The 18829-nt window shown below is 42.3% G+C and overlaps 1 protein-coding gene across 1 annotated transcript in view; it reads right to left on the bottom strand.

The window, feature by feature from the left end:
• Positions 1-12306, bottom strand: part of CEP85L (centrosomal protein 85 like) — a 139329-nt gene extending 127023 nt beyond the window's left edge. The window contains exon 1 of the mRNA XM_057423605.1: positions 12180-12306. Within this exon, the coding sequence (XP_057279588.1) occupies positions 12180-12192 (13 nt within the window). The 5' untranslated portion in view covers positions 12193-12306. The remainder of the gene's footprint in view (positions 1-12179) is intronic.
• Between the last annotated feature and the right edge of the window lie 6523 nt (positions 12307-18829).

Raw genomic sequence — 18829 nt, 5'->3', positions numbered from 1 at the left:
TTTGCTTCCCCAGCATAGCCAACGGCACACTTATATCCTGAAGCAAAGGGCTCTACTGATTTCCTCTGTGCAATCTGAGATGGTGAAAGTGCTCTGTTATGTAAGTGCCCAAACTCAACAAACCCAGGGATCTAAACTACCTCAAAAGAAACTTGACAAACCATGCTCTTCTTGAGAGCTGCTCTCATCTCATTGTAATTATAGACCAGTCAGCCTTACCTCCATCCCTGGAAAGGTGATGGAACAACTTATTCTTGACACCATCTCTAGGCATATCAAGGATGAGGGGGTCATTAAGAGCAGCCAACATGGCTTTACCAAGGGGAAGTCATGTTTGACCAACCTTATAGCCTTCTGTGAGCAAGTGACTAGGTGGATGGATGATGGTAGAGTGGTAGATGTGCTTTTTCTTGATTTCAGTAAGTCATTTGATACCGTCTCCCACAGCATCCTCATAGATAAGCTAAGGAAGTGTGGGCTTGATGATCAGGTAGTGAGGTGGATCAAGAACTGGTTGAAAGGAAGAAGGCAGAGAGTTGTGGTCAATGGGGCAGAATCTAGCTGGAGGTCTGTGACTAGTGGAGTCCCTCAGGGGTCGGTGCTGGGACCAGTGCTGTTTAATATTTTCATCAACGACCTGGATGAGGGAACTGAATGTACCCTCAGCAAGTTTGCTGATGATACTGAACTGGGGGGAGTGGCTGACACACCAGAGGGCTGTGTTGCCATTCAGCGAGACCTGGACAGGCTGGAGAGCTGGGAGGAGAGGAACTTGATGAAATTCAACAAGGGCAAGTGTAGAGTCTTGCATCTGGGGAAGAACAACCCCATGTATCAGTACAGGTTGGGGGCTGACCTGCTGGACAGCAGTGAAGGGGAAAAGGACCTGGGGATCCTGGTGGATAGGAGGACGACCATGAGCCAGCAATGTGCCCTTGTGGCCAAGAAGGCCAAAGGCATCCTAAGGTACATTAGAAAGGATGTGGTTAGTAGGTCAAGAGAGGTTCTCCTCCCCCTCTCCTCTGCCTTGGTGAGGCTGCATCTGGAATATTGTGTTCAGTTCTGGGCCCCTCAGTTCAAGAAAGACAGGGAATTGCTTGAAAGAGTCCAGCGCAGAGCAACTAAGATGATTAAGGGAATGGAAAATCTCTCTTATGAGGAGAAGCTGAGGGAGCTGGGACTCTTTAGCTTGGAGAAGAGGAGACTGAGGGGTGACCTCATCAGTGTTTACAAATATGTAAAGGGTGAGTGTCAGAATGATGGAGCTAGGTTTTTTTCAGTGATGTCCAGTGATAGGACAAGAGGCAATGGGTGTAAACTGGAGCATAGGAGGTTCCATGTGAACATCGGGAAAAATTTCTTTACTGTGAGAGTGACAGAGCACTGGAACAGGTTGCTCAGGGGGGTTGTGGAGTCTCCTACGTTGGAGATATTCAAGGCCCGCCTGGACAAGTTCCTGTGTGATGTACTCTAGGCTACCCTGCTCTTGCAGGAGGGTTGGACTAGATGATCTTTTGAGGTCCCTTCCAACCCTTAGGATTCTGTGATTCTGTGATTCATTCTACAATGGTTTTATGGCTTTGCCTACAGATCACGAAAATAGATAATGGGTCAAGAAGACAAACACAACTATAAAGACAGCAAGGCTATACTTTAAAATCCTGTTCTAAAACATCCTACATACAAAACTAGCCACTGTAATCTCTACATAAAGTATTCTCTAGTTTTACAAATTGCTGTAGAAACACTAGAAAACATTTTGTATATAAAATAATATTAAACTTTTCACTTTTTGTCCTATGGGTATTATTTTATGCTTTGGCATATCGAGTCTTTCCTTTAAAATTGCTCTATGGAAGTTCCAAACAAACGTGTAATATCTGCACAGCTAAAATCATGAAGCCATATTCTGCACACACTTACTCTACTGTAAATCCAAAGTACCTCTGCTGGCCTCATTTGATTTATAAAGAAATACAAAAATTGTCCTGTACTTCCACTGATTAAGCTTCATTTACTTATGACCTTTCCTGAGCACAAAGACATTTTAGACAGCATTACATAAGCTTTTTGCTAGCAACAATACGTGACTTTAGTTAAAAGCCAATGATGACAACAATTAGTTTCTCTTTCCTCAATCTTCTTTAATATTGCTGGAACAAAAAGAAAAGAGGTTTCCTTTTTGGAAAGCTCTACCTTATTATCTTGGTTTCTGATCCTGTTCTCTAGCTCAAAGTATCACAAAACGTACATCTGGAAGAAACTTCCTCAGTGACATAGTTTATCCCCCTGCAAAATATCATGATATTTCTTTATTTAACATTATTTTCTCCAGCATCCTCTCAATGTCCTGAGCCATCCAGCTTCTAGCACTTCTCAGGAAATTGGTCTACATTCTTGCCATGATCGCAGACAGAGTTTGCTGACCTTGGGACTGTAAAATAACAGCCTAGTCCTAGTATCCAACGTGCTTAGAAAAAAGCACGTCATTCTGAATGGAACAAAAAAACCCCTCAAACCCTAAACCATGACCAGGCCCTTGACATGTACCTGAGACAATACTACCAAACACCTCTGGAATTTCATTGCTTTGCCCTACCCCAAATGTTTTCCCTTAGAAAAGCACTCTCCATAACCTCCGTCATGGAGCAGTACATCCCTCTCACAGCTTCACCTGGTGATATTAGAGCCTGATACAATATTCCTAACACAAAAAGTGGCTCCAGAAACCCTGTGAAAAGACCAATTTCTCTGATGTTGTGATGATCTTGTAATGATACCAAACGGAGTGTCATTCTGTCTACTGTGCTTCTAGGGAGCTAGCATTATTTACAAGTAATGTTCTTTTAAAACTATCTGATCCTTAATAAGAGAATTTCATGATTGTAAGGCTATAGAGAAATAAATGGCCTTTTAAAAATGAACTCAAAATGTGGCACTTGATTAATGATAGAGCAGTCAAGTGTCGCTTACCAGACTCAAATGATAATATTCAAGCTCTTTCTGTCTTTTTCCAGGACAAAATAAATTCTGCTACTGCAAGTCCATGTGTGTTACATACTGTGTGTTTTTACCCCTTCACCTCAGCATTTGCTTTTACCAACCTATTTAATTTGGACTTGGCATTTATACACCACAGGAAACTATTGATACATGGAACATCCCTTTTCACATACATGATGTCCTAATTAAACACAGAGTTAATTACCTCTGCCTTTATAACTGAATTAATTCCTACTATTTAACATTTATCTCCGTTCCATGTCCAATACAGGGAACTCTTTGAGGTGCTTGTTCATCACATTAAAACTGCTCCCCTCAATGATGCCTCCAAGTGATGACTCTCTCATAGCTCGAGGAAGGAGGGACTGGCTGTCTCCACAGCAGCATTCTTGGCTTTTGCAAATAGCTCTGCAAGTACAGGAGCTTGGGCTAAACAGGAATAGACTGAAGGAAGATGCTTCCATCTCATCACTTGTCTTCACAGTTACTTCCTCAAGTCCCAGTGGTGTGAGCCAAAAGCTCCCAGACACACAGGAAGCAAACAGGACTTAGGAAATATAAAAGGCAGATTCTTCCAGCCAGACACAAAATAGTGCTTGAAATACCAGTGGGAGAACTGTACCCGAGCTGTGACAGGCTGGCAAGTATAAGAAATAGCCACAACCATTCTCTGAGAAATAAAAGACTCAACCTGGGCCTATGTATGTCTCCATTTAACAGCTTACAAATGAAGGGTTTTCTTTACCTCATCTGAAAGTGTGCTTACAGTGACACAATCAATTTAGAATCACAGTATCATAGACATGGAATTATTTAAGGTGGAAAAGACTTTTAAGATCCTTGAGTACACCTAACGCTGCCAAGTCTACCAATGGAAATTTATTCTGGTTATTCTGCTTCTATTACAGAACTATTTAGATGCTCCAGCTGCAGTTGATGTCTAATCATATAGGAATTACAAGCACAAGCAAATAAGCCTCATCCATGCGGAGAAGTGATGCTGGTTTAAGTCACGTTCGGCCTACAGTGAATAAGGCAGTGTGCAGTAGCTACAATGTGAATTTGCAGCTAACCTGTACTAGGCTTTGATATGGTCACTGTGAAAGCAGAGTAAGTTGACACAATATTTACTGCATACTAAGGATATCCATAAAGAATAGGGTACAGAGTAACTAAGGAACTATATTCACACCCTGGCTAAGTATTCACTTATTTCTTCCACACGCCAATGTACAACCTAAATCAGAAGCCATAAGAGTTGGTGCAAACCATGTCTCCTTTTGTGCTTCAGCAAAATTAAAAGCCAAAAGCAGATATAGGTTAAGGCAGGAACAGGAGAGGAAGGTTGTGTACCCCAGCAATTTATATGAAGATCAGCTCTCAGCTTTTCCCCAACCCAACCACTTCATCCCGCAATCTTCTGCTCCAAAGTTCAGTGTCCTACCCCATGGCTCAGGTGTCCAGCCCTGCTCCTCAGTTTGGTCACCCACTTTCCTGCTTTTTCAGGGTTTACTGCAGCCCAGTGACGGCCCCAGCCATGGCCCGGCAAAGCAGCCTGTTTCCTGTGTGCCTCCTGGCTTTCCCCAAGCTGCCCCATGATCATCACAGATAGACAAACAAAGGAGTTTCCAGTTTAGTGAACTTCATTATCTTTGATTTAAGGCTTGTCAAAGGCTTTTTCCTCCTGATGTAGCTAATGGGAAATTACAGGAAATTATCAGTTAAACCTGAGGAAAGTCTGAGTGGACATTTGGCCTGGCTGGAGACGCAGATATAGTGAACAGCCAGAACAGTCCTGGAAAACATTGCCACATTTGAGCATGCTCCTCAAAGTTTTCATAATGCTATTTTCTCCCAGATTTTAATTCATGATATGCAGTTTTCCACATGTCCCCAAGCCGCAGCCATGGGATCTCACTAGTTCCTGGCCCTGTGGGAGCAGGGTGGGAGGAGTGCCCTGGGCTGAGATGGAGACTCCCATGTGGGTGTTACCCATCATTTGGCCTCCAGCCTGGGATGTATGCCCATCCTGATGCCAGTGCCAGGCCCTCATGACATCCGCTCTGCTTCCCAGGCTTAAAAGCAAGGGAATAAAAGGAGAATAAAAGCCTTGTGAGTTTTCCAAAGCAGAATTTTCTGTTACCCTGTGTCTGTATAACCTTTTGACTGGGGCCAGAGGGGTAGCTCCAGCAGGAATACCAATGCAGGGTTACTCGTCCTCACCATCTCCAGCAATACTACTCTGCAGAGATGTGTTTCTTTCAGAAGTGTAAAAAAGATTTCCAAAACAAAGCATCAAAATACACATTGCTATTCTCACTTGGATACTGTGCAAAAGAACTAACCAAAAGCTTTTTAAATAATATAATAATGTAGTAAAATCATACTACTATGTTTTAGAAATATCTGTTCAAAACTGTAAGAAATAGCTGCCAGAAATATTCAGACACATACCAGCAGTTCTGTCATTTGGGCTCTGTCGTGGTTTAAAACCAGGCAGAGCTCCTTCACTCACTGTCCCCCCCTCTTCTTTCCCTCCCCCTACTCCCTAAGAGACAGAGAAGAGAATCGAAAAGAATGCAACTCCCACGGGTTGAGATAAGAACAGTTTAATAACTAAGGTATAACACAAATCACTACTGCTACCACCAATAATAACAATGATAAAGGAAATAACAAGGGAAGAGAATATAACACCTCAGCATCAGCCGACCGATAACTTGTCCCCCCTAGCCCAACCAAGCACTGACCGATACCTCCTCCAACCCTGCAGGCTCAGCCCTTCTGGGTAACTCCCAGTTACATCCTGGGCATGATGTGCTGTGGTATGGAATACCTCTTTGGCTAGCTTGGGTCAGGTGTCCTGTCTCTGCTTCCTCCCGGCTTCCCCTCCTCCCTGGCACAGCATGAGGCTCACAAAGTAAGTCCTTGGCCAAACTAAAACATTGCTATCAGTTCTGTTCTCAAGCCGAAAGTCAAAACACTGCACTGCACCAGCTACCAAGGAGAAAAATGACTGCTACTGCTGAACCCAGGACAGGCACATATTTCATGAGTGTTTTTGAGACTAACTCTTTTATTTTTTTTCTGCTCTGTTTCTCTCATGAGCCTGGCTGTTATTTCACTGTGACCTACCCTTCTTTGGTCAATCACATCCTCTTCTCAGCTTCCTCCTCGCTCTACTTGTGTATCCTCTTCTGAGGTCATGCCTTCACCGTATCATCATCTGCCTTGCCTGGGTGTTTGCTTAGAGGAGAAGCTTCCTTTGCTGTGAGACCTCTGCACTGGGGGTCCCCTCCATTCCCTTCTACTCCCCTCCATGGTGCTGCCCCTCAGCTTTGCCCAGGAGCTTTGGAAGGCTGAATTAATGAGCATGGACAGCATTTGAAAGGTCTAAGGTGGCTTACATAAGGTGGAAACATGCACTTTCACAGGATCAAAGCCACCTCCTGGCCTGGAAGCAAAGCTCTTTTAGGAAAATTTTTGAGCCTAGCTGCTTATAATCCTTTGTTTTGTAAATTCGAGTAAAACCAAATTCTGTTATGTGAAACTGTAACACCCTCCTCATCACATCAGCTTTGAATTACATGCTAAGAGCTCCAATTGCAACCACTTGAGTGACAAGATGGGACTGGCTACAAGAGTCAGCTGGCGGCAGTACAAGAGCTATTTTGGTTGCTGGAAGCAGCTAAGTCACGTTAGCGAAGGGGCTGTCCAAACCTCTTGTCTTTGCTGCTCAGCAGAGCGCCCTCGGCAAGGCAGGACTCTGCCCCATGCCAGGGCTCCCACTGCAGATCCAGCTGGGGGCTCCCGGGGCTCCTCTGTTGGGCTGTCTTCCTTGAGGGGGCCCCCTACTGCCATCCTGGCCACTGCTGCTGCCGTGTGTTCCATAGGAACCTTCTGCAGTGCCAGGGATGAAAAAAGTGTTATGAGAGAAAAGTGTCTTCAAATAATGCAATTGCTCACACCCACTCCCAAAAAAGGGAAATATTTATAAACAGTTCTGCTTTATTTATATAGTTGCCATGGCTCTGCTCTGTCAGACTCCATCTGTGCTCTCCCTGAGACCATCCTTCTTACACTGCACTTACTCTCTGCCTGTAATTTTTCAGAGACTGAGCGTAATTTCATTCATAGACTGAACAAACTGCAAGCATGAAGAAATGTCATTCATCAAAGACAACACATTAGCTGATTTATTATTACATCCCATACAAGAGAGGGATAAAAAAATGGATAAAAAGCAATGGTGGCAGAAAAGACTCTATGTCTCCCCATCTTGAGGTGCTGCTGTGTCAAGTAATGCTTCCTGCTGGAACTTGGTTGTGGGTGATGAGGCTACTGTGTAGAGGGTCAGAAGAGGTCAGCCTATTTCCCTGACTGTTCAGCTGAGGGACAGTGTTATGTCCCACAAGAATCAGTCTGGTCCTGTGCACAAGAAGCTTTCACATCTTGGCCTTATTCTTGCACATGTCATGCATTTTAGGTGCAGGGTAGCACTTCTACCCACTCTTCAAACACCCTTTCTACTGTCATGCAGGAAACAGTGGCTATGGTGCAGAGTGTTTCCTGAAGATTAATGGCTGGATAGAAGCAAATGGTGGTCCATAAGTAAGGTGAAGGATATTAAATCCAAACAGTCAATAAATCCTTAGGAAATGCCCTGACCTCTGTTGGTTACTGCTATTAAAAATGTGGGAAAAAAAATCCCACGCATTTTTTCTGTATGACATAGACATACCACCACTGGTATGCACAGAATATATATTAGCAAATCTTTTGGCTCTCTCTCTATACTGTGGTCATTATAACTTGCTATTTTGAGGGAAAGATGTGCGTATGTGCTGGGAGGAGTGGGGGAAGGAAACCATTATTGCTTTGAAAACCACAATCAGAAATGAAGGCTCAGTTTTTCATGCCCTAAAATGTCTTCACGTCCCTATACCATCAGTTTCTTAATTCTCACTGTTGTTTAAAACTTTAGGCTCCCACCCTCTGAGCCATTTACTTTATCCCTTCCCTTGTGTAACTCCTATCATTTTTGTCTCAAAGGGTTCACCAGAATATGACTGCATGGTGTTTGTGTGACATATGCGTGTGTGCAGAGGAGGAAATGAGAACAGAAATGCGTCATCAGCATTTGAAAAGGTTGGTATGGTAATAACTAGCAGCAACCAGCTCTGAATGTATATGGTGACAGACAAAATGGGTAAACAAGGTGAATACCTTAAAAGGCAGGTAGTAGCTACATCTACTTTCTTCTTAGCACTGTTAGTGAGATCTTTGCCATACAACCTTCTCTCCCTCTGTATTTCATTGCTGTATGAGCTCCTCCTACCAATCTGCTTTATGGACATTTTATTGACATGCTTTTAAGAATCTCTCAGGAAGGACTTCGGCTCATGTGAGGGCTAATAAGATTTCAATACCCTGTGTCCTTGTCCCTCACAAGACACTGCTGCAGAAACTATTTCTAGGAGTGCTTTCAGAGGGGACACCATGATACTGGCCATAAATCTGAGGGCAGCAGATGGAAAAAAATAAAACTAAGCAATACAAATTAAATAAACAAGGCAGAAGAATATTTTAACAAATGCTATCCTGCCATACACAAGTCACCAGTATTTTAAAGGTAAGGCTATTGTATTCCCATCAGAGTCAGCAGTAGGTGCACTAATCTTTGGATAAGATCCTCTGCTTTCTGGAAGACTGTTGAGAAGGAGATGGAGGCATGAGCAGTGCCTGAAGTGACTCAGAGGATGATGAAGGCACTGTGCGGTCCAGCCCCAATTTAGGTACTGATGCTGCACACTGGAAAATATCTTCTCTTTAAAAGCTCTGGTAGCAACATTTTAGATTCAAGGCAAATGCTAGGTCTGTATTATTAGAGCAACTTCAGCTACAGGGCCAGGGAGAGCTGTGAGATTCACAGGTCTGGTCCAGTCATTCGTAGGTGGAACTAAATGGCAACACATGCTACTCCTTGTGTCCTTTCCACTAATCCTCTTCCCTGCTCTCTCAACACTCTTCACAAATACTAAGTTCACTGACACCAAAGTTTGCTTTTTTGCATGGTATTTCATGGATTTAGTCCATACCTCCCCACAGTTTTGTAAACTACAGGCTGAAAGTTGTTAATCTCTCTCTCTGTAAAGACCTTGCATAAGCTAAGACCCTCTCCACTGAGCAGTCCCTCATGATTTTCTTCAACCATTGCTATCCTCTGTGATCAGGCTGCCTTTGCGCAGAAGGTGTTATGCCCATCAGCCATGCCACTGTCTTGTGTAACTCTTGTCATTTCCATTGCAGGCCACTGTTTTTGCCATGCCTTCTACACACTGACCGGCAATTCACCAGTCTGGTGAAGCTGTTGACTTTACTCTTCAAATTTATTTTCTCTGTGTTTGCAAAACAAATCCTGTTGTGACCCCTGCCGTGGGCAGGAATACCACCCACTAGACCAGGTTGCTCAAAGCCCCATCCAACCTGGTCTTGCAAGAGTCAAGGGGGTTTAGGAGAATACTCTGCTTATCAACTCCAAACTTCACTGACTCATAACAAAAACGTTAAACAAGCCTCAACCCAGCACAACTAAAACTTCAAAGAGAAGTTTTCTAACTTATAAAATAAATAAAGGTTTTTGCTCTGTATATTATTGCCCTGTATAAATTCTTTGCAGAAACATCTAGTTCAGAATAAGCATGAGTTATGAAAGGTACAATGAAAGATCTAATCTTAACTTACATTCCCTATGACAAAAAAAATTGTGAAATAGAGGAGCACTGGGCAAACAGACAAGAACAGAATCATATGGCAAAACAAATGCATTATTTATTATTCAGTAGGGCTTCTGTAATACAATTCTGTACATTGACTTATTTATGAAGTGCAGTAAGAAAAGAGCTGAATTTGTGTGTGAAGAAAATAGGGGTTTATATTCAGCTAATATGGTAGCTAAAATTGAAACTAACAACGTAAGCCAAAAAGATGCCATAATGTTCTTAGCCACTACTTGGGAAATACTAAAGGAAATACAATGAGGCAAATGAAGGAAGGTGCATATAGTAATTGTGAAAGATGACACCTAGCTTCTGGTTTCTCAGGCTAACAAAGAGTTTTTGCATTACAGGCAGCAGAAATGAACTCATCCTCCTCCTGAGCATTCACGGCAAACCATTCACATCACTGCCAGCCGTGGTACTGAAAGAGATTTGGGATGGCACCACCACAATAATCCTTTGAAATAAAATTTACCACCAGGCAGCAGGAAGATGATTCAGAATGGAAGATCCTGTTCTCCACACTTGTCTGGCCATGACACCCTGCTGGCATCATCAGTCATGATACCCATGAGCACCAAGTCTAATGGTACTCTCTCTGACTTGAAGCCTTTTGCAGAGTCACAAGAGACAATGGAGACAACATGAATAGCGATACTGGAAAATACCCTTTCTCACCCTCTCTTTTCTTTAATTCAGAGTCAGGGTGTCGGTACAGTATCTGGGACTCTCCCAGGGAGCAGCTTTCTGGCTTCCCACTGTCTGGCATTAAATTTCCAGTTCTTCAGCTGAAGTACGTAAGATTGCCCAGCACAGTTCACTGAAATACAGTGCAGTGCCCAAGGGCTGTACATTTCTATGTCAGATATGGAAATTAGTCCCCATTTATTACGGCTACTGTCATAAGTCTCTGGATCCTGCGATTCCTCACACAAACTACAGGGATCTTTCTGGGTTTTCACACATCTCTTCCTATTCAGCTAATGACGTTTAAACTTAGTGTAAGTGTATAGAGGAGCATTCTAGTTTGCTCTACCATAAGCGGAATGACAATGAGAGGAAACCTGAAGTATCACTGATGAGCATGCAGCTAAATAATTTATTTTCTCCAGTACCCATTTCATACACTAAAACATAATGGTTTTGCTTTTTTTTTTTCATTTACAACTTTTCAAGTTAGTAGCTTTCTTTTCTTCTCTAAATCTCACTTTTTCCAGAAATGACAACAGAAACATAGAATCATAGTTTGGGTTGGAAGGGACCTTCAAAAGTCGTCTAGTCCAACATGCTGAACTTAACTGAAACTGGAACTTAAAAATTCGTAAGATGTATTAAAGAAATGAAAACTTTCATGGTGAGTGGAGACAAGAGTTGTTGCAGGTGGTTTACCAGTTTTAAAGAGCAGTGCTATCAATGGTTTCCAAACGTTCAGGCACAGAGGAAAACTCAGAGTGCAAAGAACACGCTGAGGCTCTCTGCTCCTCTGTGGCCTGAAAAGAACAGCCCCTACGGCTTGCTCTGTATTGGCTTAATTCCCACATTACCAGCAAAACAACTGCCTAGCAACCCAGCTTTTCCCACAACATTTCCTCACAAATGTTGTGTGTCCAGAAGAAAAGTATAGCACCTATTCTCTCTGGATAATCTCCTTTTTTGAGAGCTACATTTAGCACTCCATATACACTGGAGCTCTAACTAGCAAGGCAAGTGCTGTCATGACAGACAGTGCGGGCAAAGTCAAAGCAGTCCTGTCTGTGCTGCAAGCTGCGCAGCAGCGCAGTGCACCCTGAACAGGTTATCTATCTGTGCATCAGACAGATAGCAAACTTGCTGTGTCCCTCCACCATATTTCCCCTAACAAAGGCAGGAAGCCACAGCTTTTAGCAAAAAGGTACAGACATCCTTCCTATTGAAAACCCTGCTCTGTGAGCTGTGAGAAAGCTCTCTAGCACACACTTCACAACCATCAGGATAGTCCAGCTGACGACATAAATAATTCAGTACTTTAAAAAAAAAAATGCTAGTTTGAGCACATGAAATTGTTTTTTTAGTTACTGCTTTTAAGGAACATTTACTGTCATACAGTAGATTTACTAGTAGTTATATTTTCTTATCTGACATCCCAGCTGCAGCAGTATCTTGCAACTGAATATTTAAGTTACTTTCCTCACAGTTTCAGCACTAGTAAAAGAAAGAATTGCCATGACCTTCTGCAGCTGTTTCTGAGCTGAGAGGACTGCAGAATACCCAAATTTCCCCATCTGTTATCTGGAAGCACAAACCTTCTCACCCCTCCAAAAGATAGCACCCTTTGAGAAGCACAGTAAATAAGCTCTATCTGGCATAATTAAGACAGAACTCTTAGTCAAACATGCAGAAATTAAGGAAGCAACTTACTTGCCGTCTTCATAACTTCCTCAGGAACATTGTCTTTTCAAATGAGTGCAACAGGAAATTGTGGTAATTACGGGTAAGCTATGTGTTTGCAGCTCAAACCACCCGCTGCAAAGTGCAAAGGCAGTCAGCACTGGATTGGTAAGCAACAACTACAGCCGCCTCCCCTTCTTCTTGTACTTTGCACGTAAATCTTAAACAGGCTCCATGTGGAGAGAAGTGGCTTTAACAAAGATCCACATGAAATATATCAGCAAAAAGGCTTTATTATTCATGACAGCTCTATGCTCAGAAGTTACCTCTGTGAAGTGCTCTGAGACCTACAGGTGAAAAGCATCCTAGGTGTACTATCATTTATTACTGATTTTATCTGGACAGGTGTTCACTGACTTTCTTAAAGGCAATACTGACCTTTTACTTCTTTGTCACACAGGGATGATCTTGGACGCCTCTTGTCCTGTTTCCCGTGGCAATGTGGGAGAAAGGGTACTGAGAAGAGAGTTGCACACTCATGGGTTGAGGAGGTCCAAAGACAGCTCCACATGCTTTTGCTTTCTGAGTTGAGACAGAACGTTGTCTGTAGTGAATCAGGACCCTGCTCCTATCTTCTTCTTACAAGAGGGTTTCATAGTAGGACAGACAGCTAGCTGAAACCATGCCAGTATCCCACAGCCTTAAAGACAGGAACTACAATCTCTTCTTTGTTTCTGAATTAGCATCTGACAGATGCAGAAAACTGCAATTAATATCCAGTTCACAGAAGTATGTATGTAAGACTGTGAACTCATGGAAAAGCTCTGATAACATCAGATATTGCAGGCAGTTTGGCATGTCTTTAATAACTAGACTGCCTCAACAAGGTTTATACTTTCAAATCTACATTTTTGTGAAGAACAGTTTAGTACCCACTGGGTGGTTAGAAAAGGTAGAGGCTAACAGCAGAGCAATGAAATATTCATGCAAGTGGATGAAATCCTGATAACTAAGTTGGAGCTGCAAGAACAAATTCTCACTTCTGTGACACCTGACAACTCTTGCAGGATGGTTGGTACAGACAGCAGAATTACCAAAATGAGCAGTTGTATAGGATTGCTGTAGGGCAGACCTAGCCTATAGAACCTGTGTTTCTGGGCACAAGTCAAAAAAACTTGCAGAATGCCTTTAGGATCAGTCTGACTGCAGGGTTAGTGATTAGGGAAAAGTATTTATTTGTATGCTGAGTCAGCTCCACGACATAGACTCCAGGAGGCCCTGCTTATGCAGCTACGTGGCAGGCTATGAAATCATTGGAGATGCACATGCAAAGGGAAACATCTGTGCCACCAGCTAAAGCAAGTTAGCAATGCGCTCTTGCTTAACACAACTAAAAGGGCATAGAGATTCCCTGAAGGAGAAGTTTTCCCTAGCTTCAGTGAAATGCATCTGGTTTCTTTGCATTTTTTCCCATTAAACACATTCAGTCTTTTACCGCTGCATGTGCAGATGATCTGAACAGCAGTGTCTGGAAAAGCACTTCTGTGGAATACCTGCCTGCACCAAATGCACCCGCCATGCGGGTCATTTGATACACCAGGTAACTTTGCCACTCTCTGAAGGACCTGCAAACATAGACAAAAAGCAGCACTTTCACCTTCTCCTCCTCCACCCCACTACCTCCACTACTGTCTTATCAGCAGATAAATGCACCAGATGATTTGACAAGAATGGTGGATATTAGTAGCTGAAGTGAAAAGGCTGTCCCCTGACAAGTCAGACATTTCTGCAGTCGATCCAGAAGTCCTTTTGCTCTTGAGTTTCATATTCTGTTTCCTCTCTGGGTTCTTCTTATTGCCTTAACCCTCTTACTGTTTCCTTTTCAAGTGACTCTTCACCTTACGGTTCCTTAACTTCCCTCTTACTCCTAGAATCATGGAATTACAGAACAGTTTGGGTCAGAAGGGACCTCTAAAGGTCATCTAGTCCAATTTCCCCAGCAATCTTCAACCAGATCAGGTTGCTTAGAGCCCCATTCAACCTGACCATTTCTCTTTCTTCAGTTTAACATTGTGAACTCCTCCACAGAAGCTCACCCAGCTGTCCTGCCCTCTCTCCCTTAGCCCACCACTCTAGCCAAGGATCACCAATTATTCAGAGCAGTACGGCATGCATGCAACTGAACAGCAGTATGAGAGGAGAAAGAGGACCCAGCTGCTACATGCTTCACAAAAGAATGCATATGTTGCAATACCTGGCTCTTAAGTGACCAGCTTTCTATTTAACTTCACAGCCCTAACTCTTGCATGGGGTTAACAGCTAAAAGGGAGAGGCACCTGAAGGTTACTAGGGAGGAATGCTTTTAGCCCAAGCTCTGTGAGGGGCTCAAATGCAGATTCTGGTGGTTGCTTGTCTGACAAGCTGCTGGTAAGATTCCTTTGAAACACAGGGTATTACACGTTAAGCTCTTCACTGCATCCAAGCACTTCCATCCTCTCTACACTCACAGACATGAACTCTGTCCTGAAACTAGACACCCGTTGTTGTGGTTTAAACCCAGCCAGCCAGCTCATTCACTCACTCCCCCGCTTCTTGCCCTCCCCCTGCTCCCGGAGGGATGGAGAGGAAAATCAAAAAGAATGCAACTCCCATGGATTGAGATAAGAACAGTTTAGTAACTAAGGAAATAACAAGGGAAGAGAATACAACACCTCACCACCAGCCGACCGATAACTTGCCCCCCCCAGCCTGACCAAGCTCCGACCGATACCTCCTCCAAACCTGCAGTCCACCAGCCCTTCCAGGTAACTCCCAGTTACATCCTGGGCATGACGTGCTGTGGTACGGAATACCTCTTTGGCTAGCTTGGGTCAGGTGTCCTGTCTCTGCTTCCTCCTGGCTTCCCCTCCTCCCTGGCAGAGCATGAGGCTCACAAAGTCCTTGGCCAAACTAAAACATCATTGTTATCAGTTCTGTTCTCAAGCCGAAAGTCAAAACACTGCACTGCACCAGCTACCAAGGAGGAGAAAAATGATTGCTACTGCTGAACCCAGAACACCTGTGCAGTGCTTCTTTACACACATTATTGCAGGTGCCACCTTCAGAAGACCTCCAGTTCTTAATAATCCACTACTTGAACCAGTATATGGAAGATTCAGATTCCATTTTTACCTCCTTATAGAGCATTGCAAACATGTGTTTTCCTATCTAGATGCTCTACCAGATTATGAAACAAGATATTGCTGGCCTTAAGTGCATATTAAAATTTTCATTTGAAAAGTCACATACAACTTCCCTGGAAGCAGTTCAGTTCACAGGGAAAAGAAGCGAACACAGTCCTGAGGAGCTACCAACTTTGACTTCAGCATGGGATGGGGTTCTCTTGGTTCCCTGCGTTGAAAGTATTGCTCTTTGCATTGACTGTTTACACATTTACATTGAGTTTTCTTGGACTTGACTTTTGAGCATTCACCTAGGTTTTGGGAAGCCCATTTATTGATAAGATTCTTAACGTCAAGTATTTGGGGCTTACAAAGATGCTGGGGAGGGACTATTCATTAGGACTGTAGTGATAGGACAAGGGGTAATGGGTTAAAACTTAAACAGGGGAAGTTTAGATTGGATATAAGAAAGAAGTTCTTTACTGTGAGGGCGGTGAGGCACTGGAATGGGTTGCCCAAAGAAGTTGTGAATGCTCCATCCCTGGCAGTGCTCAAGGCCAGGCTGAACAGAGCCTTGGGTAAAAGGTTTAGTGTGAGGTGTCCCGGCCCATGACAGGGGAGTTGGAACTAGATGATCTTAAGGTCATTTCCAACCCTAACTATCCTATGATTCGATGATTCACAAGAGTAGACAGAAGAACCTGTGTCTTCTTTCCCTCTGCCAATCTAGACAAGTGGTCTAGTCATGAAGTTATTGTCTTTCTCTAACTATTTAATAAAAGTCTTCCATTTTGCAATAAAAAAAGATTAAAGCTGCCTCATCCTATAGCATTATGTAGCTAATTTCAGCAGTCATCATAGAGGTGAGTTCAAAAAGTCATGAACACAAGAACTTCCGCAAGTGTTTGAACTACTGTTTAATGGGGAAAATGTCTCATACGTTGAACCTGATTCACTGAGTACTGAATGTTTCTAGTCGTACCAATAAGCTCAGTAGACATTTGCTTAAAATGAAGATCTCACTGTAGCTTAGCTACATACACTAGGTAGCAACAGACTGTACACAAAACATGCACTTAACTCCTGAGGGACCTTCACTGCTGGAAAGTTGGCACACAGAAACTCCCATTTGCACTGTGCAGAAGCACTTCAGGGGTTCTGAAGATAAGAATTTTTAACTCAGATGCTCAAGTCTTTGTTTTACTGATGTAATACTCTTGAAGCTAAATGAAACATTGAAATCTTTTTCCTTGCTGGGAGATATATCTCCTCATGGGATTAAATGGGGTTTACCCACTGCCATTTACTCTTGGGACCCAGTCAAATGTTGAGACAAATATTGAACTTGCTACCACTGATTGTGTTTGGGTAACACTAGGCCATTAGTTGCCAATTGGCAAATCCCTCCACTGCATTGATGCAATTATTTTCACTTGGTGAGACACCTTGCTGTCCTTACCCAAAGATAACTGCGAATACAGCCATTTTCTCTGTGGAACAGATTCTTGCAGTTTTCAGAATTATCAGATCTGCTAAACCAGATCTGTAATGTAGGTCTGTAATTTATGTCTGAAAATGAAGACTGTAGAGGTTCACTGAGTGGAGACACAAATACCTGTAGGGTAAATAATTACTCTAAAGAGTCTGTTTTGATAAGCACTGCCTGAAACAAAACCAAACCACAGCAATTCATATTATAATTGTGGTTCTCTGGAGCTGATAGTACCATCAATAGTAAACAGATGTTTATGCAAGTTTATTTTTTGAATGAATAAGGAATTGTTTTGGAGTTCAGCCTTTCAGTTATGCAAAGCTCTTTCTTCACGTTAGCTATTCTCATTAATGGGCACATTCCTGAGCAACATTTTAAAAATATGGTTATTGCTTCTTACTTTGTTTCTTTAATTCAAACCATGTGGCTTCACTGTGTGGGAAGAAACAAGGATAAGTTTAAAATCAAGCACTAGTGTTGAATCCTCCTCTTTTTTAAAAAGGGAAGCATTTTCATTTCAAAGTGCCCTTTTTAAGGAAGAACTTCTGAAGAATATCTGAATCACAGAAATGTTTCAGGGCTGCTCCTCCTCCACTCCTTGTAAAGATTTGCTCCCCACAGTATACTTGCTAGTTCTTTGCAAAGTGTTATGTCTGAAATCAATACTAGACACTTCCTTTTCAAATTCAGAATTGATTTTAGCCAGTTAAATGACAACATCCAAACAATTTCTTGTCATCTTTTCAGAAAATATATTAACACAGCTGGAAATAATTACTCATTCAGCAGGGATACCCATGGTGCATCTGACAGGAAAAAAAAAAAAAAGAAAATGAAAACCAGAAAGACTGTTCCTGATCCACTACATTGATTAAGAGCATTGTAAAGGAATGGTTGGCAGTCTAAGGTGAGTTTTAGAAATGTGGCCATACTGACATTGTGCTGCAAATGTGCACAATACAAACAAAATTAATCCAATTTATTTTATTTACCTCAGCAAGAACACAAAACCTGAAATCCCTGTCAGACTGCTGTATTTCTAGCATCTCTGGCTGTGGTCTTACATGGCTGAAACTCCTCTCAGCACTCAAGGCAATTACCTAACCACAAAGAACATTCATTTCACTTTGCCAGTTCTGTTTCTGTTTATCTTGACCTTATGAGGCCTGTGCACAAGTTCAAAATCCACTGCCTTAAAATGTGTCTTTACACAGAAAGCGGACAGGAAGAGTCACACTTCTGTGGTTTGCTCTTTGCAGACTTTCAGCTAAGCTCACTGTTTTCACTGACATCATAAGTTTCTGTGTTTTCCTGAATTCCTTGAGACCTACAGAAACAACACAAGAGAGGAGGAACAGCCATTGTTCCTATTCCACATTGTGTATGATGAAAAAATTCTTACTTTGGCTTTTTCACTTACAATTTATAGAAACCAGTGCAAGTCACGGCATTCCCCAAGTTTCCTGAAGTTTTCCCAAACTCCACTTGAAAGACATCTTATGTTGGTTGTGCACAGTCTGTAAAAACTCACTGAAAGTTCAGGTATCAAATTGATTTTACAAGTTTGGCCACCCAACCCTGCGTTTCTTCCTATATGTAAACCTAGAATGTCTGACTCAGTAAAAGGAGCTCCTCTTTAGTGGGAGACAAACATAGAACCTAAAAATGTATAGTAATAATTTAGAAAAGGCACATTTTAAGCAGCACTGGCTCATTCATCTGATTTTTCTTTTTTTTTTTTTTTCACACGTATGGGTCCCCTTAAAGACTTCTGAAAGGGTATTGCATTCATTCAGTAAATGTAACATTAGGAGTTGACATCAAATTTGTTTCATCATGCAAATCCGGTTTAGTTAATGGCAAACTAAGCGTTACTGGTAAGACATATCTAGGTTCTGGAATTTTTTTACAGTGCAGGACACCCCATGAAAATATACATAGAATTTATTATCATATGCATAAAAACTTCTTTCTAGGAAATGCAGAATTTAATGTGAACAGCTTAGCCTCTGGTTAAATCATCTCTC

Source organism: Pezoporus wallicus, unplaced genomic scaffold, assembly GCF_028554395.1.
Source record: "Pezoporus wallicus isolate ANWC-B61680 ecotype Strahan unplaced genomic scaffold, APGP_CSIRO_Pwel_v1 contig_8806, whole genome shotgun sequence".
NCBI lineage: Eukaryota > Metazoa > Chordata > Aves > Psittaciformes > Psittacidae > Pezoporus > Pezoporus wallicus.
Note: the sequence above shows the minus strand (reverse complement) of the source record. Positions and strands in the feature narration are given on the sequence as shown.